At 35.7% G+C, this 24,176-nt stretch overlaps 2 protein-coding genes across 4 annotated transcripts; both read right to left on the reverse strand.

Moving 5' to 3' along the window:
* Nucleotides 1-235: 235 nt before the first annotated feature.
* Nucleotides 236-13,265, reverse strand: ugdh (UDP-glucose 6-dehydrogenase). The gene is made up of 12 exons (XM_056265052.1): nucleotides 13,121-13,265; nucleotides 11,212-11,373; nucleotides 10,396-10,497; nucleotides 10,106-10,306; nucleotides 9,087-9,284; nucleotides 6,428-6,575; nucleotides 6,189-6,283; nucleotides 4,125-4,255; nucleotides 2,286-2,425; nucleotides 2,019-2,110; nucleotides 645-755; nucleotides 236-534 (listed from the first exon to the last, which is right to left on the reverse strand). Exons 2-12 carry the CDS (start codon nucleotides 11,371-11,373, stop codon nucleotides 433-435), a joined length of 1,482 nt encoding a protein of 493 aa, XP_056121027.1. The 5' UTR covers nucleotides 13,121-13,265; the 3' UTR covers nucleotides 236-432.
* Nucleotides 13,266-14,955: 1,690 nt separating this feature from the next.
* smim14 (small integral membrane protein 14) lies at nucleotides 14,956-22,566 on the reverse strand. 3 transcript variants are annotated; one of them, XM_056265060.1, is made up of 6 exons: nucleotides 22,282-22,564; nucleotides 18,000-18,018; nucleotides 17,607-17,668; nucleotides 15,733-15,781; nucleotides 15,495-15,643; nucleotides 14,956-15,219 (listed from the first exon to the last, which is right to left on the reverse strand). In XM_056265060.1, exons 2-6 carry the CDS (start codon nucleotides 18,010-18,012, stop codon nucleotides 15,181-15,183), a joined length of 312 nt encoding a protein of 103 aa, XP_056121035.1. In that variant the 5' UTR covers nucleotides 18,013-18,018; nucleotides 22,282-22,564; the 3' UTR covers nucleotides 14,956-15,180. The 3 variants fall into 3 exon arrangements, with proteins under 3 accessions (XP_056121035.1, XP_056121034.1, XP_056121033.1); XM_056265058.1 differs by having other exon boundaries at nucleotides 14,957-15,219; nucleotides 22,262-22,563; XM_056265059.1 differs by lacking the exon at nucleotides 18,000-18,018 and having other exon boundaries at nucleotides 17,607-17,687; nucleotides 22,262-22,566.
* Between the last annotated feature and the right edge of the window lie 1,610 nt (nucleotides 22,567-24,176).

Below are 24,176 nucleotides of genomic sequence, written 5' to 3' on the forward strand. Positions count from 1 at the left end.
TCAAATAAGTAGGTAATTTTGCCACTAAAAGCCATAACACTGATAGCTATAACCAATAATACTGTACTGAACAGTAGTGGAACGTTGAAATGCATTAACACCAGTTTTGAGCACAGTTATATATATGTGTGTGTGTGTGTGTGTGTGTATAATGAACATTCTAAAAGAAATTCTAAGAATCATGATTTAAAACAAACTAAGACATAGATGATAAAGTCTTTAAAACATTAAATCACTGCATTTTGCTAACAGATATGAGAGATAAAAAACATTCTGTTAAACAGTTCAACACACACAGAGCACATGCATTTTTACAAACAGAGGAGTCTGTAGTTTTCCAGGAACGGTCACACATTGATTTGGTTTTCTTAGCAAAAGACTTTAATCAATATAAAGTGCACATGCATGTGTGTGTGTGTGTGTGTCAGTGTCTTAGGCTTTGGCTTTCTTGATGGGTGGTTCATTGATTCGTGGAACTCCTCCAGATGGTGTGAAGGGGATTCGGGTCGTTACCTTCTTTCCAATGGTCTCGATCTATGCAAAACACAACATTAAACCATGTGAACTAATGGAAGTGAATAGAATGACGAGTCAGAGAAGTGGGTCCACACATAAACGTGTTAAGTGCACAAATAACTACTGACCTGAAAGCCAAAGTTCTGTAGTTGGGGGTGCAGATGGTCCAGGACTCGTCGTCCATCAAAGATAAATGCTGGTTTCAACATCTTGTGATATATTTTCTCATAATCCAGATCCTAAAAACAAACACATAATACTTAACCATAAATAAGTAGCACAATGTAACATGGGATTCTTTTTGTACCATGTATTCCATTATATATACGAAACTATTAATAATTCAGTACACTGGCATTTATCAAAGTACCATGACAGGGCTCAACAGTAAGGAGATTTTAGCCCATACAGATTTTTAGCGCACCAATGTTTTCACTGGACCAAATAAAAAAAATAAAAATAAAATTATACATTATGAATTTAAATCTATAATTTTAATTTACATTTATAATATATTTACATTTATAATTTTGTATATATTCTAAATTATCATTTAAAAAAAACCACTACATTTTTACATTTCTAAATTAAATATATAAAATACATAAACCAAACAATTATTAATTTATAATATTATACTTGCATTTAATTGTCTAATTTTGTATTTATTCTAAAATTATTATTTTAAAAAACAAACTAGTATTATAAAAGTTTACATTTAAATTTCTTATTTAGAATTTACTCTAAAATTATTTGAAAATATAAAGTTAGTATTATAAATGTTTTTTACATTTATACATTAATATGTAAATCAAACATTTACTAATAAAAGATTAAGAAAATTAGCAAAGATACCTGGAAATTAATGCATTAAGGCTAAAAAATGCTAAACATTATCAGTAGATAGTACACAAAACCGACACAAATTGAGTATAATTAAGGTAACGATTTAGACCAGATGGGGTGAGTGACGTAATTGTTTCTAAATGTTTTTTTATTTTTTATTAAATTAAATATTTAAAAAATAATTAATTTTACTTGCACCCAGGGTTTCTGTCATCACTGCCCAGAATTATATATTTATTATTTCCAAGGCGGGCGAATAAATACAATGTTCATTTTAACGGCACAGCTTTGGATCAATTTAGATGACATACGTAGGGTGGAGAGTGATGTAACTTCCTAAAAAGTTTATTTTTATTTTTTATTATTATATTTAAGAAGGGGTCATATTAGTCACAGGTTGTTGTTGTTGTTTTTTTAAAACCTGCACAAATACAGTACAAACAAATACAGGTTTTGTGCCATTTAGATGGCATGGAGTGGAGAGTGATGTCACAGATCCCAAATTATATTTGTTACATTTGCTGAAGGTAAATAGTTAGTGTTTGTTTTAACCACAAACCAAGCACAAATAAACGGCACCTATTTGGAACTGTTTGAACAACATGGGGTGTAGAGTGATGTCACACAATAGTGTGTGTTTTTTGTGCGCCGTGTACCTTAAACATGTCCCACTCTGTGCAGATGACCAGGGCGTGTGCACTTTCACACGCCTCGTAAGGGTCTGACGTCACCGTTACAAGATCACAAACTGCAGACAGAATGAGAGTCAAATTAGACAGAAACACAGAGACACAATAAACTTTGTCCTGCATTCCTAGACATGAGTTTCTCCCCTACACGAGGTTCACCATGACACAGCACTGTCTTTCTCTCCTATCATTCAAAGAGACCTAAAGCACAGTTTTATCTCTCAACACACACACCTCTCCCTGGGCTGTCTCCGGAGATGCTGGGTTGAGACAAATCCTGGATTATCTGCTCCTTTAGCACTTTAGGATCATAAATATGCAGCTTGGCTCCTTCGTCCATCAGATACTTAGAGATATAGATACTGGACGACTCTCTGAAACACACATGCGGGATGGACTTAGAACACAAGAGTCCCGTTTACAGACTAATTATGATTCCATAGGCAAACTAGTAGAAAACAGTATCAAAAAATGCACTGCAAGTCATTTTGGGTAAAGGTAAATCTCACTCAATTGTTGGGGTTATATTGTTTGAGAAAAAAAATAAACCAGTTAATAGAGTAACTTTCATTCAGAAAAAAAATATCACCATTTAATTAGCATATTTTAAGCTACCAAAGAAAATACTTCCAAACAGAATAAACTAATTGTAGCGCATCTCAGAGCAACACAAATTAGCCATGTTTTCCTCCTAAATTAATCAGTGTGAAGGAATTGACTGAGTGAATACTTTAATTCAGTGACTCATTCATAAAGCCAATAAGGATTTAAAAAATTAACACGCTGTCTACAAAAAAGTAACGCTGTCAAATCACTAGCCAATTTGGCAGGTTACTTATATTTACTCACTTTGCTGGGGAAGTTCGTGTAAGCCAAATCTGCGCAGATTTAGCGCAAATTCTCAACTCGTCAGTCAATACAACGTATTGCTCAGAATCTACGCATATCTGGCTTACTTGAACACACGTCCCTACGCAACTAATAACAGTGCGCTTCATTTGCATTCATCTGTCTACCTAAAACACATTTTGGTGATGAGGATGAAAGAGGAAGGGAGGAGACAGCTGGATGACAGGATTTTGTTTGAATAAGAAATGAAATCCAAATTTTATAATATATATATACACACATATATATATACAGAGTTGGGTAAGTTACTCAAAAAAAGTAATCCACTACAAATTACCAATTACTACTTTAAAATTGTAATTTGATTACATTACTGATTACTGCATGTAAAAAGTAATCTGATTACTAATTACTTTACTTTCAAGTTACTTTGAAAACATATTAAAACTACACAAAAATACACTACAAAGTGAAACTCAGTTCTTTCCGTAATTTAATTGGGCGAGCTCTGTGGACCCATAGACTATTATGTCTATTTTGTTGCACAAACGGCAACAAAAACAAACTGGGCTAACCCGCTCCACGAAACATAACAAACTGTTCCAGCCAATGACCGACAAGAAGGGTTTGGGGGTGTGGTTTGGGGGGTTAGTGTGCGGATGAGGAGGAGGGAGGGTCTAGCTAGCCTCCGTTTTGTTTGACAATAGTTCGAACGTCAACAAGAAGTGACGTCACCCAGGATCGCTTAGAGAACCTTTAACTGTTCAATTTGGGGAGGGGAAATGGCTAAATATTTTTTGGGGAAATAGACTTTTGGACCCTACTGTATTATTGAATGGATTATTTACTGCCCCATTCCTTAATTCAAAAAACAATCCATCAAGGGGGAAATAATCCGCAGAGTCATGTTTGTGAGACGATACACATGCAGAGGCATGACTTGTTCTCATTAACTCTAGATAAAGCTCATGGGTGGGATGGGCACGCTTAGCATGTGCTGTGTTATTTTAAGTGTGCAAGTTTTAATAGGATATAGTTCAAACCAAGAAAACTTTGTGTAACCTTCATTACACAAAGTTGATGATTAACTCATGCTCTGACATCTCACAGTCTGTCTGATTTGTAGGTAAGAGAGAAAGAGACAGCTTTTGACTTCTCACATAATAATATGTGATAAAGCTGTCATAAATGAAAATGACTGGTTCAAAGTGTCCCTGCATTTACCTGGTGTCTCCTGTGTCCTTTTTGAAAGAGAAACCTAACAAGGCGATTTTCTTCCCTGTAACTGTGTTAAACAGGCAGTCAATGATCCGACAGGCAAATCTCTTTCTCTGATATTCGTTCATGTCTATCACCTGCACATACAGAAATACAAAGTAAAAGATTAGACAAAAACCACCAAAATAATTTGTAGATAATATATATATCAAATTGTTACTATAGTTGCTGTTTGAAAGTTCATCAGAACTTCAACCGTTTGATGTTGGTATGATTTTTTAAAATGCTTTATAAAGAAGTCTCTTCTGCTCACTAAGGCTGCATTTATTTGATCAAAAATACAGTAAAAAGAGTTATTTTGTGAAATATTTTAAATAATTGTGTTAAATTTTAATACATATTAAAATGTAATTTATTCCTTTGGTGGGAAAGCTTAATTTTCAGCATCATTACTCCAGTCTTCAGTGTCACATGTTTTCTTGTGTTTTCTTGATTGTAGTAAATGTAACTACTGCATAAATGTATAAAAGGGGGTAGGCGTCAATAAGCTTAAGCTTCTGCCTACTCCTTTTGAGGATCATATTCACGTTTTTATTTATTTTCTTACTTATTCATTGCGCATGTATCCTTCTTTAGTTGGCCTACTGTGGTGACCTTTGTTACTATATAGAACTTTGTGGATCCTAGATGCTCAAATAAAAGTAAATCTCTCACATGATCCTTCAGAAATCATTCTAATATGCCGATTGGTGCTCAAGAAAGATTTCTTCTTATTAAGAAGTTTGTTGAAACAGATCTGCCTGATTCTTCGATACATAGAATGTTCAAAGTAACCGCATTTATTTAAAATAGAAATCTTTTGTACCGGTAACCTTATAAATGCATATACCAGGGGTTCTCAACATTTGCACTTTCCTGAAGAGTTTTGCTGTGCTCACGCCATGTTGTAATTACCGTAAATAAAACTCGGTATGCTTTCGAATCACTCTCACTGTACTTTGATGTCATACACTGATCGGCATATGCAGGGCCTATACGGTCCCTTTTGATCAATTTAATGCATCCTTGTTGAATAGAAATATTAATTTCTTTAAAGAATATGATCTTACTGACCCCAAACTTTTCAATGGTAGTGCAAGAAAAAAAATCCCCATCACAGTTCTCAAATAATCTCAAGTGCACCTGGCCTGCACATATTTAAACTTGCTGTTTGTTCATGTAATAACCAATGATGTTTGGTACCATTTGATGACTTTTGGTGAGACTAAAGCTGCCTTGATGCAACTTTTCATTGAACAAAGCCAACATATGCCACCAAGCAGGCCCGGTTCTAGGATTGCGTGACTAGGGCATTTCCAAAACTTGGTGGGGCAGCATTATTTTGTAGTGTTGGTTGGTCACACTTGATTCGATTTATGATTCATAGGTTTTGGCAAACAAAAGCTTTTTTTTTTGTGCAAATTCAGAATGATTTCTAATGAAATTGTATTAAATACTAAAAATGTTATACTTTCTTTGTCTTGCGAGAAAAATAAACTACTTAGGATTGTTAATTGCACCAAAAGTAATTTGAGAGGAACTTTAAATTATGTACAGTTCAAGTCACAATTTTAAAATCCCAAGTGTTTCATGATGTGTGAGCGTTTAAATGGAGACTAGAGCGCAAGGAGCTGTCTGAGAAGCGATCAGATATGAGGTGTGCAAAAGCCTTGAAAGACTGGTCAGAAAAAGGATGTGGATGAGGACATGAATGCTTTTTACAAGTTGAAATCTTTTATTATGGAAATTCTGGCATAACTCATCTGAAGTGCTGAGTGTGTCTATGACGGAGAACTGTAAAAGGATGCGCGCCAGAACATTACAACCGCACAATGTTTCTAGTAATTTGCGTATGTAACTAATTTAGTGTTGATATTTTTTTAAATATTGTGTGCTATAACAAATAATAATAATATAATAGTATCCTGTAAAATAGAGTATCCTGGGGATAATGATGGAGGGGCACAATGAGAATCTAGACCCGGCCCTGCCACCAAAACTAATTAAATCAGTATTCAAATTGAGGTTTACCTGTTGCCAGTATGAAGCAACCTCTGGGAGATTCAGTGCCTCACACAGATACACCAAATTTAGCACATCCTTCTGAAAACAACTTCCTCCAAAACCTGATTCAGACACATACATATTAAGGCAATTTTAATTCTCTATTTTAATTCTTTTAATTCAATTATTTCATTTTGAACACTTTTACAAAGCAAAAAAGTTCCAATAATGTGGAACTAAGATGGGGTAAAAGCAAATGCACTGACCCACGCTGGCTTTGAGGAACTTGCTCCCAATGCGCTGATCCATGCCGATGGCTCTGGCCACCTCCTCAACATCAGCGCCAGTGGATTCACACAGGGCAGAGATGGAGTTTATACTACTGATGCGCTGAGCCAGGAATGCATTCGCTGCCTAAAACATGCACAAAATATGAATTGAATGAATTTTACATATCAAATTAAAGGCTTGGCTACAATTTAACTCATTCACCTGGGAGATTTGTAGGGCTGGACCCGGATATTCGAATATTCGTTCGGTGTGTTGGTATTCGATTTGAAAATGTGACATTCGAATATTCTTCTTTTTTTTTGCACACCTGGCATCCCCCTCGAAACGGTTCTCATTCGCGCTTGAATATGTTTTACACTATAAAATCTGGTGAAATATAATACTTAACATATAACTTCGTTATATCTACTTAATAAATATATTTGCTTCTTCTTGGACTACTAAATGTGTTCCTGCAACGGGAGTATTCTCTGACTAGAGCGCAGAACAGCGGAGTTTGTATGGACAGTGCATGCCTGAGCTTGTGTTTTGGGTTAAGCTGCGTTGCTTTGACATTGTGGAACATAGAATAATAGAAACAAAATGTATTATCCTTTTTACCCTTATCAATCTGAATTAATCTACAGCTAAATATAGGAGACTTTGAGATTTTACTGGGGACGTCACGTTTATTTTTCGTTTTTCTTTATTTAAATTTCGTTTTTCTATATTTAAATTTTGTTTTTATTTATTTGAATTTCGTTTTTATTTATTTAAATCTACCCTACTTTGTCAGTGAGAAAAATATTATAAGACTACCTTATTAAAAATATTGCTTAAGTTAAAAGACGTGTGTGTGTGTGTGTGTGTGTGTGTGTGTGTGTGTGTGTGTGTGTGTGTGTGTTTGTGTTTGTGTGTGATATCACTAGCGCAGTGTCCATTCTCGGAGCATATAAGCCCTGCTTGCGAGGCGCGCCGCTTCTTTATTTAAATCTACCCTACTTTGTCAGTAATTTGTTAGTGAGAAGCAATATTTTTAATAAGGTAGTCTAATATTTTTCTCACTAACAAATTACTGACAAAGTAAGGTAGATTTAAATAAAGAAGCGGCGCGCCTCACTCAAGCAGGGCTTATATGCTCCGAGAACGGACACGGCACTAGTGATATAAAACACACACGTCTTTTAACTTAAGCAATATTTTTAATAAGGTAGTGTAATATTTTTAAGTTAAAAGATGTGTGTTTTTTATATCACTAGTGCCGTGTCCGTTCTCGGAGCATATAAGCCCTGCTTGAGTGAGGCGCGCCGCTTCTTTATTTAAATCTACCTTACTTTGTCAGTAATTTGTTAGTGAGAAAAATATTAGACTACCTTATTAAAAATATTGCTTAAGTTAAAAGACCTGTGTGTGTGTGTTTTATATCACTAGCGCAGAGTCCATTCTCGGAGAATATAAGCCCTGCTTGCGTGAGGCACGCCGCTTCTTTATTTAAATCTACCCTACTTTGTCAGTAATTTGTTAGTGAGAAAAATATTACACTACCTTATTAAAAATATTGCTTAAGTAAAAGACGCGTGTGTGTTTTATATCACTAGTGCCGTGTCCGTTCTCGGAGCATATAAGCCCTGCTTGAGTGAGGCGCGCCGCTTCTTTATTTAAATCTACCTTACTTTGTCAGTAATTTGTTAGTGAGAAAAATATTAGACTACCTTATTAAAAATATTGCTTAAGTTAAAAGACCTGTGTGTGTGTGTTTTATATCACTAGCGCAGAGTCCATTCTCGGAGAATATAAGCCCTGCTTGCGTGAGGCGCGCCGCTTCTTTATTTAAATCTACCCTACTTTGTCAGTAATTTGTTAGTGAGAAAAATATTAGACTACCTTATTAAAAATATTGCTTAAGTTAAAAGACCTGTGTGTGTGTGTTTTATATCACTAGCGCAGAGTCCATTCTCGGAGAATATAAGCCCTGCTTGAGTGAGGCGCGCCGCTTCTTTATTTAAATCTACCTTACTTTGTCAGTAATTTGTTAGTGAGAAAAATATTAGACTACCTTATTAAAAATATTGCTTAAGTTAACAGACCTGTGTGTGTTTTATACCACTAGTGCAGTGTCCATTCTCGAAGCATATAAGCTCTGCTCAGGTGAGGCGCACGCATCCCGTTCGCGCTGTTCTGTAGTTTATTAAAAGTTTATTAATTCTGAACGTGTCGCGTCTCGCCTGTCTATCTATATTGCACCAAATACGACACTGCACTCCCTTGTGAAGTCGTTTGGATGAACGGTTCTCGAAATAATCAAAATGCAAACGGACAGACATATAGAGATTCCGAAGCTTCGAATATTCGATGTTCATTACTACCGAAGCTTCGAAGCTCAAAAAATGGTATTCGGACCAGCCCTAGAGATTTGGTTCGATTAAAACGAACTCTGATGCTCTGTTAGTGCGGTTCATTTGAACAAGTGTGAACAAGTTTGAACCTTGGTGCGCACCAAACAAGTCGACCAAGTTCTCAGCTGCTAAAAATATTATTCTGTGTACGCACATACAACAAGAACAGGTTTTTTTTTTTTATCTTTAGGTTCTATGTTAATTAAACATGACTGTGAAGTGTGAACACACCCTAGTTATACACCTTACATTTACATACCAGTTTGGAAAGTTCAGAGGACCAGGTGTTGGTGGTGATTATGCGTGATTTGGGGACCCAGTGCTCATAAACTGCACAGAGAGCACTGATAGCCCTTTGACCCTCTGGAGTCTCATCTCCACCAATCAGGACACGATCTGGGTCCTTCAGGTCCTTCACTGCTGTACCCTCCGCAAGGAACTCTGGGTTAGAGAGAACCTGTAATCAAAGGCGGGAAAAAGGTTGCTCATTAACACAGAATAGAATAAACTGTGAAGGTCCACAAACCCAGTTTTATAAGTTCACTTGAGAGTTGAGAGAGGCAAAAACTTTGCAGAAAACGCCTTTCAAAACAACAGCCTAATCCTGATTATATTAACAAGTAGATGGTTGTTGTGTAAAACTGTCAAACTGATGTAGAAGCATATTTTACAACACAACTGGTTATATAAAAGTAATTTGTGTGCATACACAAAATGTATTCACAGCATAAAAAAAGACACAGTTAGGAACAATTTCCTTTAACTATTCTATTTAATACCCTCATTGAGTGCACACACACACAAACACACCTATATGCATATTATATATACATTTTTCTTCATATTATCAGTATATATATATATGTGTATGTGTGCGCTCTTATTACCAGTGTTGAAAACAGTTGTCCTAAGTTGTAAGTTTTGTGGACACTGGTATTTTTTGCTAGGATTCTTTGATGAATAGAAAGTTTAACAGCATGTATTTGAAATAGAAATTTCTATAACAAAGTAAGTCTTTACTGTCACGTTTGATCAGTTTAATGTGAATGATTACAGTGAATACTTGTACTTGGAAAAATTGATCACACTGCAAAAAAAGCAAAAAGGTGATTAAAACTGTGAATGTTGACAAAGTTGCAGCACCTAAAACACATTATATATTTATTTACAATTTAACCTAAAATTTTGATGTTAAAAAAAGCTCATGGACATTATTTTTTATTTGTCACCTTCCCCATATATAAGCACAGGAATATTTAGACGTTCACACATACACACCTGTAAGTTGAGGCTAGGTTTGGTGTTTGCATCAAATATCCTACGGATGCTCTCAGCTGCACGGACCGGCACGGTGCTCTTCTCCGTAACAATTTTATACCCGTCCGACATCTCCACGATGCGGCGTGCACATGCCTCAATAAACTTCAAGTCAGCAGCACGACCTTTGCCCATACCGTACGTCTTAGTTGGGGTGTTTACCTGAGAAGAGAGAAAGATATAATACTCTGTGCACACTACAGACCTACAGGTATATACACAACCACATTAAAATAGTTTGTTGCACTCACAGAAATAAAGACCAGATCAGCCTCTTTAATGGCAGAGTCGATATCTGTGGAGAAGAAGAGGTTCTTCCCACGACAAGACAACACCACTTCATTCAGACCCGGCTACAACAGCAAGAAGAAGAGACACACATTTACAACACAACTGCTTATGGTCATTTCTCATTAAAAAGAAGACATTTCACACTTAGATATTTCACCCAAAAATTCAAATTAAAATGTATCATTTACTCACCCTCAAGTTCTTCAAGCCTGTATGAATTTCTTTTTTCTCTGCTGAACAAAAAAAGATTATATTTTGAAGAATGTCGGTAACAAAATAGTCAATGGTGCCCATCAACTGTTTGGTTACCCATATTTTTCTAAATATCTTCTTTTGTGTCCAGCAGAAGAGAGAAATTCATACAGGCTTGAGAACTTGAACAAGAACTTGAGGGTGATTAAATTATGACAATTTTCATTTTTAGGTGAACTATCCCTTTAAATTAAATCTGTAATTAGCTAAAGCATTTGAAGTATTTCTTTACATTTTTACATCTACTATTCAAATATTTAGGGGTAAAAAAAAATTTAATGAGGAAAATATATTTGTGTGCAACGATTTTTCAATTTTAATACAAAAAAAAAAAGTTTAGTTTGTACAATTGCGTTATGGTAAAAACTTTTTACACTTCCCTTTTTTGCTTTCAAAAAATAGGTCTGCAATAGGTCTTCCAAGGCATTTATAAATTACAAACATTTAAGATCAGATGTAGGCCTATGCTCACAAAGGGGGTGGAAGTTAACAGGTCAACCGCATTATTGCTTTTGCGTTGTTACCTCATAGATGGGCAGGGTATCTGAGTTCCAGGCTTTGATCCGGGATTCATTAACATCCACCACCGTTACTGTGATCTCGGGACACATGCTGGCAATGACACTACATGTCGGACCACCAACATACCCAGCGCCTATACAGCAAATCTTTTTAATCTGAAACATCTGAGAAGAGAGACAGATGGAATCAAAGTCACAGTTTATGGCCATAAATGGTGTGCAACAGATTTTGTGATGATTATGAATGGCCTCTTATTAACCAGCCGAATACAATTCATCCTCTTCAGCAGGGATCCAGGGGCTCACGAGGAGGTCAGTGGTAAATATCATATTACTAACCCCAGGGGACATTAAAGGGATAGTTCACCCAAAAATGAAAATTCTGTCATCGTTTACTCACCTCCGTGTCGTTCCAAACCCGTTAGACTTTCGTTCATCTTCGGAACCCAAATGAAGATCTTTTTAATGAAATCTGAGAGCTTTCTGTCCCTCCATTGCCACACACAACTACCACATTGAATCATTGATGCTACAAAAAGAGATCATAAGACTAATCCATATGAGCGGTTTAGTCCAGATTTTCTGAAGAGACTCAATCGCTTTATATGATGAACACATTGGATTGAGGCTTTTAATCACATTTAAACATTGGTCTGCGAACATAAACATTAGCTCTACCGAATCTGCTTGACGAGCAAAAACAAACCTCATTGGTCCTTGCGGAAGCTCAAAGGTGCTGCGTAACACGAGAATGAACCTCATTGGTTCTCACACCTCAAGCAAACATGCTTGAGCTTCCTTTTACCACAACTGATGTGAGTTGATGAATGTTTAAATGTGAATAAAAGCCTAAATTCAATCTGTTCGCCATATAAAGTGATTGTGTCTCTTCAGAAAATTTTAACTAAACCGCTCAATTCATATTAATTAGTTTTACGATCTCTTTATGAACTTTTTGAAGCATCAAAGTGTCAGTTGCATAGCTGTAAATGTAGGGACAGAAAGGTTTTAGATTTCCTCAAAAAGATCTTTATTTGTTTTCTAAAGATGAATGAAAGTCTTACAGATTTGGAACAACATGAGGGCGAGTAATTAATGACAGAATGTTCATTTTTGGGTGAACTATCCCTTTAAGTAGTGACACTCAGCGTCCCAAAATCAGATTCAGTGATTCTTTTATATAGTATATGTAATATATTATATATTCAGTGATCTCTTAATTTTTTTTTTTTTTTTAAATGAATCCCTATTCTAAAATCAACTCGGTCTCGTTTGTTTGTTAAATTTGTAAACACCAAAAACATTTTACATTATTTTTCAAAATAATTATAAAATAATTGTGAATATTAAAAGTGTATATAACTTATATTTAACCCCATCAGTCTAATCCTCAAATCAGCGGGTGTTGTTGACTCGACAATCACTCAAGACTGATTCAACCCAATTCGCGAACAAATCATTCAGAGCCGTTTTGCGAAACGGTCAGCTAAGAGATTCATTGAAAATATTCGACTAAAAAAAACGAACCGTAAACGTAATTAACGTTTATGGCTCTTCTTTAATAGCCATAAAATAACTAATAAGAACCAGATCAACTTTTAAAGATACAAGTGAAAGCATTTTCCCCCAAAAAAAGTTTTATAGATGCCTGTCGATACTTTTAACATGTAAAATGTAATGAAATGTAGTATTTATTTGATTGCTTATGTTCTCATGATGAATACATGGTTATTTGAACTCTTTCAACTTTTATAACTGATCTGTTCAATAATTTATAGACTTAAAGAATATCAGTTCAAATTCTGTATAGCTTCAACCACAAACTTTAAATTCAATGAGTTCAATAAGATCCACTTTAAAATCTTTTTAAAATAAATAAATAAATAGCTATAAATAAATCACATAGACTTACCTTGTCTCACAGTAAAGTTCTTCAGTTAAAACACTCCTCAGTGTGAATCAAGGCTGTGCAGGTGACGTTGCTCCGTCTGAGGTGCCTTGTTCCCGAATGAATAAAACTATTATATCCTTGATACATACACTCACGAAGAACACACACACATACAGCAAACTCACACTCACTCACTCACTCACTCACACACACACACACACACACACCCACCGGGAGGAGGATAGCAACGTAAACACTTCTGAGAGGGGCGGGCATGGGCGTCTGCTTCCGGGGCATGAAGTCTTTTCAAACTAAGAGCCTCGTTAACTTGAGCAGGAGCAAACTCAATCTTAGTTTGTCTGTGATTTAAACCAAGCAAATGAATCGTCATAGAACGAAACGTTCTATTATTATTATTTCTTTACTACTTAAATGTAATTTATTAAGCTCCTAAATAAAAATATGGCCAAATTGAATATTGGGCACTTGCCATTTGACATGAATTTCATTACAGCGAAACATACGTGTGGATAACGGAGACGTTTCAGCAGCAGCCAATCAGTCACTGGGACGTTTTGTTGACGTAATCAGAGGAAATCATTAGTGGTCTTTTTGACGCAGAAATTATTATTGAGAGTAGTCATACTAAACCATTTTAATTAGAAACGTATAAAAAGACTAACCACCACCAATAAATAGTCCCCAACAAAAGAAAGGCAAAAGAAGTGATGCTATTGTTTATATTTATTTTTAAGTATCCAAAAGTGCATAGATGAAGCCCTTTCATAGAGCAGTTTTATTAGAACAGTGTACATAGACAGAATTCAATTTACATGCCCTGAAATCCACACCACCACCTTCCAGAAATCATTAGTCTGTCCAATTAATCAAACTGACTTTAGTGCCATTAAGGCATTCTAACATTTTCATTTTTCACAGAACTGAACAGACAGGGAAGTTTCCCCAAGAAGTTCAACCACACTTGAAATCGAGATTAACATTGTATCTTTGGTGTTTTTCTGGAGCTCCGCCTTGTGTACACAAACGTAAAGGTGCCAAAACCAAAGTGCTAGTTGGTAGATTTGCCAAAATTCCAAAGTAACCCATTTAAATTTTATTTTGAAAGATAAAATTGTTTTTAGATTCTCATCACTGAAATTTATTCTAGAAAGTATAGCAACATAATGATTCCGGAGCAAACGCAACAAAACTCTGTTCAGATTGGCATTTAACAGTCTATACTAGCAGTTGCACTAACGGTTTTTATACATGAAGGATAAATAGACTGTCATAGTCTTCAGGGTGGAGATGTCTGTTTTAGATCAGATCTCAGACCATTCCCAAACACCCAAACATTCACACAGCCATGACTACAGAAATAAGTGCCAAGTAAATACTGGAATACTCCCATTTCATTATTTCCTCTTGCACAAAATTGTGAAATTTAAGTAGTAGTCTTTGTCAACCTCAAATGTGTGAATCATTTCAAAGTACATCTGTATTCAGAATGACCTAATGCAGAGTCAAGGCTAATGCTCTAACATGGACCAATGACCTCATGTCTGTGAAGTCATCATAGCTTTGGAATGTATAAGCTACCAAAGGACAAGACATTTTATTCTCTCCACCTCAGTCTACTTGAAAATAACCCAAATCTCTTGATGACACACGATAACTAGGTAACCTTTACTGCAATTTATATTCAGTCTGATCTAGGTTAAGTGTCATTACATAAGCGTATATGTTATTTTAACAACTTGCTAAATACCTAATAAGGCTTTATAATAAAAACAGAAGAAGTAAGAAATTGAAGACTGAGATATATAAACCTGAAAATCATCAGACTATAACAACTGACCACTTGGACAACTTTCTTTTTTAACTCCCTTTTGAAACGCAACTAGCATTGTAGAAACACCTTGTTATCCAATAGTCTGTGTAGATCACCCTCTCAATATTGGACTAAAGAATCTGGAATCAGAAATACTGACAGATGATTAAGGAAGCTAACAAGTTATACTGGTCACAGTAGCTGATCAGGTGGAAGCTGGATTAAAAGATCAAATCTTTTGTGCAGGGTTCTAGTCCACTGGAGGTGCTGGTGGCTCTCTGCCGTGATTCTAAATAATAAAAAAAAAATCCATCCAATGACAACACGAATTACAATATCAATCAAGTAATTCAAAGTTAAAGCAGCCCATAATACAAATGAGATGATTTACTGATGGTTAAAAGCTATTAAGGATGTATACTTTGCTACACTTTCTGATTACCGTTATCATGTGGAGGTCATTGAGTTTGATTACGGCTTACTTATAAGTGATAACTGACACAGTTTAATCATTATAATGCTCATTCATTAATGATTTGAGGGAGTTTGTCTGGCATGACTTACGCCATGGGGACTGGAGGGCTTGCCGCTGGTTGAAGAGCCCCTCAAGCTGGCTGGGCGGAACAGAAAGATCACGAGAGCTAGAACTAGCCATCCCATAATAATCATGGGCAGAGTGATGTCCCCTTCTACTGAGGAGTTGGGGCCTGGTACTGCGTACATACAAAACTCAATTTTAAAAAATAACACACAGCATGTGTGCTATGTGTTATTTGCCTCTTTTTTAGACGGACAGACTTACTGTCCTGAAGGCACTCTGTGTCTGTACAGTAGGACTGTGACTGTCTCAGCTTGGAAAGGAATCACAAAGACAATATTTTAGCTAAACAACAGGCTAAAAAAAAACATACTCTATGGATGAAATGACAACATTGGGATTCTCAGTTGAAGCAGTTTTAGAACAAAACGGGTGCTTCTACATTACATTAATTCATAAAACATTCATTAAAATTTCACTTAACTTGTCTGAAACAATCAACGTACACGTGTATCCCTCTGCAAAATGCCAGTTCCCTGCCCGTCGGTGTATGAATGAGTGAGTGAATGGGTGAATGTGAGGCAAATTGTAAAGCGCTTTGGTGGCTATTGGGTCAGTGAAAGCGCTATATAAATGCAGTCCATTTACCATTTACCATATATATATATATATATATATATATATATATATATATATATATTGATATATATTGATATTAAATTATATCATATTTCTATTTCTGTTTAATACCGCAACATTTTTACAATTTTTAATAGGGCAAAAACTATTCAAACGTTTCCTCTACAAACAGTTGAATCAAGTGTTATTTTGCCTGAACCAAAGGATCACTAGCGCCCTCTATTGGTCATTCATTCAGACCACAACAGCAAAATTATTAAACACCTAGCATCCTTTTAAAAAGATAGGTATTTTCTATGATTTTTCCTAAATGTATTTTTTAATAAAGACTTAAAGATTTTTTTAATAAATTGGCTAGATGAAGTTGGTCCTGTATATGAAGTTCCTTCTGTTATTGCATTGGCCACTACAGCTCTCGAAATCTACAAACCTGTCTGGAACATGGAGGCCCTGTCAGATTGGCACACATCCAAATGACATTAAATCAAAATGCCTTTCGACACCGCTTTTGCAATAATTAATTAGTATCATAGTTTCATTAGCAACTGTTAAATTCATTCACTTACAACTCTCTCTCTCTATTATAAAAATTCCTGACATTAGTTTTTGACCGTTTTTGAAGAAGTCTCTTATGCTCAAAAAGGCTACATTTGTTTGATTAAAAATACAGTAAAAAAAAACCTGTAATATTGTAAAATATGATGACAATTTAAAATAACTGTTTTCTATTTTAATATATTTTAAAATGTCATTTATTCCTATAATGGCAAAGCTGAATTTTCAGCATCATTCCTCTAGTCTTCAGTTCAGTGTCACATGATCCTTCAGAAATAATTATAATATGCTGATTTGGTGCTAATTATCAATTATTATTGGTGCTCAATTACTAATAATGTTTTTTATTGGCTGCTTAATGTTTTTGAGGAAAATGTGATACATTTCCTTTAAGAATTCTTTGATGAATAGAAAGTTCAAAAGAATATCTTTTGTAAATGTCTTTACGGGCACTTTTGATCAATTTAATGTGTCCTTGCTGAATAAAAGTATATATATATTTTTTTTTTTTTTTTTTTTTTAATCTTACTTACTCCAAAAAAAATTATGATAGTGTATCACAGTTTCCACAAAAATATTAAGCAGCACAAACTGTTTTCAGAATTGATAATAATAAGAAATGTTTCTGGAATTTTACTGGAATTTTCATCAAATAAATGTAGAGGTGACCATAAGAGACTTCATTCAAAACCATTAAAAAAATAAAAAAAATATTCCAAACTGTTGACCAGAGGTGTATCTTTTTGTACCAAGAAAAGAACAGAAATCCAATATGAGGAGAGGGTCCATCTTAATTCTTCACTTTTCTTTCAGATCATACAGATCAATGTATCAATTAGTTTCTATAGAATTCATCGGATTAATTTCTAATAGCTGATCCAGAGAAGGCTCACACATTAAGCATGTATTGTTTTGCTATTATTACAATTTGATGGTGAACTCACCAGGTTGATAAGTCTCCTCATGGCATGTTCATGAGAGCAAATGCACTCACAGGGGTCATAACCTCCTTCTGCCATCCTCTCCTGAATAAGACACAATTCACACACATTCTAGACACTAATAATAATAATACATATTTTGAACACACACACACCACAGAGACAGAGCTCAAATCTGCATGGGTGTGGTGAATTAGAAAGGTTTCTTTCACATGGGAAGGTCTATAGGACTCATTTGAAATTCAAATATACACAAATCTGTGGTAGACTAGCTACTTTAAATACTCAAAATATCTATTTTAGGCCTGCAGTTAATGATCTCTACACTAACTGAATATATATATATATATATATATATATATATATATATATATATGCACTCACAGGGTTCATAACCTCCCTCTGCCATCCTCTCCTGAATAAGACACAATTCACACACATTCTAGACACTAATAATAATAATACATATTTTGAATGTATTATATATATATATATATATATTAATGCATGCAATTCATTTTTTCCAGTTTAAAGCGTTATTTTTTTAAAGACAATTAAAGCAGCATCCATTTTTCTGTAATTCTTTGGCTAGTGTTACATTATATGATCTTTTATTCATGCAAATGTTTTTAAACCATTCAATATATTTTTAATTTATACAGTGCAGACTGTTTGATAACTTTGTTTAATTTATGTATATTTCCTACCTGTTAGACAGTAAGGGCACAGGTAAATATGACATTTATATGATTGTTTTAAGTTCACTTAAATTAAAAGCTGTTATATTTTTTGAAGCCTAATAAATGTTTTAAAAAAAGAGATGTTAATTACACTGTATTGTTGAATGGCTAACTAATGTTTAAAATTGAAAAACAATATACATTTTTATAGAGACATCATTAGCAGCATTAGTATTAGTGATTCTGGCCTTCATTCATGAAAAGATGCCATTAAACAAATATTTAAAATATACTGTCTTTATGTTGTTTCTACATTAGTTTGGAGATTAAATGTGAAATTATTACAATATAAAATATATTAAAAATGTAAGTATTTTAATCACGATTAATCACAGAAAAAAAAGTGATTAATCTAGTTAAAATGTAATCGATTGACAGTGTGTGTGTGTGTGTGTGTGTGTGTGTGTGTGTGTGTGTACATATACAGGTCCTTCTCAAAAAATTAGCATATTGTGATAAAGTTCATTATTTTCCATAATGTAATGATAAAAATTAAACTTTCATATATTTGAGATTCATTGCACACCAACTGAAATATTTCAGGTCTTTTATTGTTTTAATACTGATGATTTTGGCATACAGCTCATGAAAACCCAAAATTCCTGTCTCAAAAAATTAGCATATCATGAAAAGGGTCTCTAATCGAGCTATTAACCTAATCATCTGAATCAACTAATTAACTCTAAACACCTGCAAAAGATTCCTGAGGCTTTTAAAAACTCCCAGCCTGTTTCATTACTCAAAACCGCAATCATAGGTAAGACTGCCGACCTGACTGCTGTCCAGAAGGCCATCATTGACACCCTCAAGGAAGAGGGTAAGACAGAAAGAAATTTCTGAACAAATAGGCTGTTCCCAGAGTGCTGTATCAAGGCACCTCAGTGGGAAGTCTGTGGGAAGGAAAAAGTGTGGCAAAAAACGCTGCACAACGAGAAGAGGTGACCGGACCTTGAGGAAGATTGTGGAGAAGGACCGATTCCAGACCTTGGGGGACCTGCGGAAGCAGTGGACTGAGTCTGGAGTAGAAACATCCAGAGCCACCGTGCACAGGCGTGTGCAGGAAATGGGCTACAGGTGCCGCATTCCCCAGGTCAAGCCACTTTTGAACCAGAAACAGCGGCAGAAGCGCCCGACCTGGGCTACAGAGAAGCAGCACTGGACTGTTGCTCAGTTTTGCATGTCATTCGGAAATCAAGGTGCCAGAGTCTGGAGGAAGACGGGGGAGAAGGAAATGCCAAAATGCCTGAAGTCCAGTGTCAAGTACCCACAGTCAGTGATGGTCTGGGGTGCCATGTCAGCTGCTGGTGTTGGTGCACTGTGTTTTATCAAGGGCAGGGTCAATGCAGCTATCTATCAGGAGATTTTGGAGCACTTCATGCTTCCATCTGCTGAAAAGCTTTATGGAGATGATTTCATTTTTCAGCACGACCTGGCACCTGCTCACAGTGCCAAAACCACTGGTAAATGGTTTACTGACCATGGTATTACTGTGCTCAATTGGCCTGCCAACTCTCCTGACCTGAACCCCATAGAGAATCTGTGGGATATTGTGAAGAGAAAGTTGAGAGACGCAAGACCCAACACTCTGGATGAGCTTAAGGCCGCTATCGAAGCATCCTGGGCCTCCATAACACCTCAGCAGTGCCACAGGCTGATTGCCTCCATGCCACGCCGCATTGAAGCAGTCATTTCTGCAAAAGGATTCCCGACCAAGTAGTGTTGTCAAAAAAACTCGGTACTTCGGTACCAAGTCGGTACTAAAAACAATTAACGGTTACGGTACCAGCTTCTCTAGGTACCGAGTACCGGGTTAATCCGGTTCTTGATGCGCTGTCCGAAAGGTGCAGAGTTGCGTCCACTTCATAAAAACACATGGCGATCGGCGGCGCTGCTAAGCGTTGGCTCTGAATCCAGTTGTTGACAAGAAAGGAGGAAAGAGCCACATATGGAAATATGTTGAATTAGGCTAATGTCACGTTGCCATAAAGGTCCGTTCACACGTTCACATAGCACGTTTTTTGCGCGCGTGCAAATTTCAAATGTAGGCGCGCGTGAAGCGCGCTCATAATAGAAGCGACGTGCAAGCTTGTTTTTCCAGGCGCGTCACTGTTTGCATAGCGGAGACGCGAGAGCGAGCGCTTGTGGAGAGGTGGAGAGAAGGAGAAAGCGGTGCAAACTGCGCTCTCCGTGATGACGAGGAAGTATCAGCAAAGAATTAATTGATTTCTAGCCCTTGCATTAGAAATCAGCTACAGGGTTCTCAAGTTTTGAAGACAGGCAAGAGTGACATTTTTGGCAGTTTTGGATTAAATAAAAGTAGGCTACAGTTAAGTCAAATAAAACATGTTTTATCTCCTGTATAGTTTGGTAACACTACAATAAGATACCATTCATTAACATTACTTGATGTGTTAACATCAACACATTGAGTGAACGATATATTTTTACAACATTAATTAATGTTTGTGAATGTTATTTAATACAAACACTTGATTGTTCATGTTTGTTCACTTAATTCATTGTGCATTAAATAATGTTAACAGATAAAACTTTTGATTTAAAAAATGTATTTAGTATATTTTTAAATTAACCCCAAGGAGAATAATTGCTATGTATATAACTATAGGTTTATTGTTAGGTCATTTTATCTAATGTTATCTAACAAATATAATCTTATTGTAAAGTGTTTTTAATACTACAGTTTCCATCTTTGTAACTGTGATATACACTTTAATATATGTAAATTTTATCTAAATTAAGCTTTGGTACCGAAATTGGTACCGAGAACCGTGGATTTTCACTGGTATTGGTACCGAATACTGAAATGTTGGTACCGTGACAACACTACGACCAAGTATTGACTATTGGGTGCATAACTGAACATAATTATTTGAAGGTTGACTTTTTGTATTAAAAACACTTCTTTTATTGGTCGGATGAAATATGCTAATTTTTTTAGACAGGAATTTTGGGTTTTCATGTGCTGTATGCCAAAATCATCAGTACTAAAACAATAAAAGACCTGAAATATTTCAGTTGGTGTGCAATGAATCTAAAGTATATGAAAGTTAAATTTTTATCATTACATTATGGAAAATAATTAACTTTATCACAATATGCTAATTTTTTGAGAAGGACCTATATATATACATATATAGATGATTCATCTAATGAACATTATTTGTGATGGGGGAAAGTGTATCTGGATAAAAATGTGTCTGTTTGACTACTTGAAACATAAACAAAATAAAACTGTCCAAGCACCAAATTGCTCCTAAATTTCTTTTATCTTTTTTCACTTTCGTATTGGCCCTAGTTTTACCATATAGACAAACTCTCTCAAAACTCGACGCTTGTTTGGGGCGTTTTAATATGTGAGAGTAGCCTAAATGCATCAGCCTACGAAACTGTAAACAAATAAAGTCAGGTTTCAGGGAAGAACGACGCTTACTCAAAGCGATGATTTACTATACTTTTCCCAAAATAACACGACAAAAAAGACGTTTGATGCAAATTTCTTGTTTTTTCAGCTAACGTTACGTTTTTTCAAAACTTGGTTCTGTTTTGTTGCTTCTCTTAGATAACTTCACACTCAGCCGGCTGACTTGAATAAACTGTCTAAACAAAAGCCACTCATAAACACAAAATGTCGTTGAAGTAATATAAACAACTAGAATAAAAACACGTTTCACATCATGAGATGCCCTAAATATTCTGAAGTTCTTGCTTAAGCTGTTTGACGTAGGCTATTATTGGGATATCTTCGAGGAGGATGGAGGAATTATAATTACCGGTATTGCTTAAAGCATCGTAATTGATTGAATCTGCAGACAGCATTAAAAAATACTAATAAGACAAAATTAAATAAAAAGTTAACCAAAATGGAAAACACAAGATTTTGGTAAACAGATGTCTTACCACTGACTTCGACAACTCACTCGAAGAGATATAAAAACATTCGCTTCAAACCAGGAGGACCGATATGTGAATATGTGACCCGAGAGTCTCCGGTCGCACAGGCCGAATCCAGTGCGAATGCTCCCTGCCCTATGTACACTGCTATTTGGCAATGGGCCGCAGATCCGGCTGATGTTCCGTCTGTGTTTTGATAAGGATCAGGAAAGCAAAATTAGGAATGTTACTATGGCGAAGGCTTGGTTCATGAATTGTAATGAGCTTGCGCTGACGGTTGTTTTACATCCTTCCTGGGGCTTCCAATTGCGTAGCTTAATTATTATTCATGAGGTAAGTCTTCGTCGCTTTAACGTCTACATTATTTCAGCAAATCAGCAAGGTCGACTGGGCGACCAAAACACCTCGTAATTAATATTAATGAGAGAAGCCTTCACTATAGTTGGATTCGTACATTCGTCTGGTGGAATCATTTTTTACAAGCTATGGAACTAACAGATGGGAGCCACGTCGCTACATGACGTGAAACGTCGCAGATTTTGGTAAACACTGAAATGCCGTTGCTTTTCTCACCGTTCGCAGAGCGCATCACCTATTCATTGGTTATCATCGGCATTCTGCCGGGCCGGTGTTGTGCCGAATTTCGACCCCCTGCCAAATTATTACCCCCCTCGTTGAAGTCAGTACCTGATTGCCTAATCCCAACCCCGCCCCTAATCCTAACCCCTCCCCCACAACTAATCCTAAACCTACCAATGCTAGGGGGGTAATAATTTGGCGGGGGTCGAAATTCGGCACAACACCGGCGGGGTGTAAATAATGAAATGCATAATTGCAGTGCACATCACTTACAGTCGTGTGTGTGTGTGCGTGCGTGCGTGCGTGTGTGTGTGTGTGTTGTGCTCTTATAATCTAGGGTAATAGATTAGCCCCAGCTGCATTAAAAGTTGTATACATACACATAAAGAAGCGAAGAGTAATTTTGGAAAATGTTTTTAAAAACAAAGTAACAAAAATATATAATATATATATATATATATATATAATAAACATAATTTGACATTTTTGTGTTGTATGAGGCCTACAGTGAAAACCCATAATGATGTGATAGGCTATGTTACTGACATTAAGAGTACAACTACCTGTAAACATTTATGTGAATAATTACTGCATGTGTGGTAACATTCCCCCATGCACAATTAAGGCAACAGTGACACCAGCATACAAATACTCATAATTCTGCTTTGCTGAAATTCCAGAATTGTGTTAGACACAATCCCAGTTAACAGGGAACATTCTCAGAACTTCCCTAACATTCTGGCAAGGTTCTCTTAAAGTTATGAACAAACATTCTTCCAGTAATGTTAATAGAACATTCGTTCAAAGTTATCTGGTCCTTCATGCATGGCACATTTTTTCCTGAAACATTTTTAGTACATTTATAAACTAACATTTCTTCTTGTTTCAGATTGTTCAGAGAACATTCAAAAGTAACAAAGTTTTCAAAATTGTATGTTCCCTTAACATTCACATAACCAAAACATTTTTAAAAAATTTCGTTTTTAACATTCAGAGAACTTTCAGAAATAACATTATTAGTGATTGCATTATTAGTGATGGCATTACTTAAAAAGTTAAATATTTAAAAAGTGCATATCAGGTAAAATAATACTTTTAGGATTTAATTGACTTGGAGTGGGTTGCCTAATATGGAAGTCACCATGTTAAGGTCACATGACCAACTGAATACTGAAAAAATACAGAAAATGGCTGATTGTAAAAAAAATAATTTATACGGGATCGTAATGTGTAGTGTTAAATCGCTAAGTATCTAACATGCCAAGTAAACTGGCATGCCAATCAGTTAACTTGATATCTTTGTAACTTATAGCTCTCATCTAGTGGGGTTAAGAGATCATGT

Source organism: Rhinichthys klamathensis, unplaced genomic scaffold (assembly GCF_029890125.1).
Source record: "Rhinichthys klamathensis goyatoka isolate OS25496 unplaced genomic scaffold, OSU_Roscu_1.1 h1tg000229l_1, whole genome shotgun sequence".
In the NCBI taxonomy this organism is placed as follows: domain Eukaryota; kingdom Metazoa; phylum Chordata; class Actinopteri; order Cypriniformes; family Leuciscidae; genus Rhinichthys; species Rhinichthys klamathensis.

Coding starts and splice junctions, on each gene's coding strand:
- ugdh (XM_056265052.1), bottom strand. CDS start 11,373: ATGTTTCAGATTAAAAAGATTTGCTGTATAGGCGCTGGGTATGTTGGT. Junction 9,285..10,105: donor AACCTAGCCTCAACTTACAG/GTGTGTATGTGT, acceptor CTTTGATTACAG/GTTCTCTCTAACCCAGAGTT. Junction 6,576..9,086: donor CCTCTGAACTTTCCAAACTG/GTATGTAAATGT, acceptor TGCATGTTTTAG/GCAGCGAATGCATTCCTGGC.
- smim14 (XM_056265059.1), bottom strand. CDS start 17,681: ATGGCAGAAGGAGGTTATGACCCCTGTGAGTGCATTTGCTCTCATGAA. Junction 15,782..17,606: donor TGAGGAGACTTATCAACCTG/GTGAGTTCACCA, acceptor TTCCTTTCCAAG/CTGAGACAGTCACAGTCCTA. Junction 15,220..15,494: donor AGCCCTCCAGTCCCCATGGC/GTAAGTCATGCC, acceptor TTTATTATTTAG/AATCACGGCAGAGAGCCACC.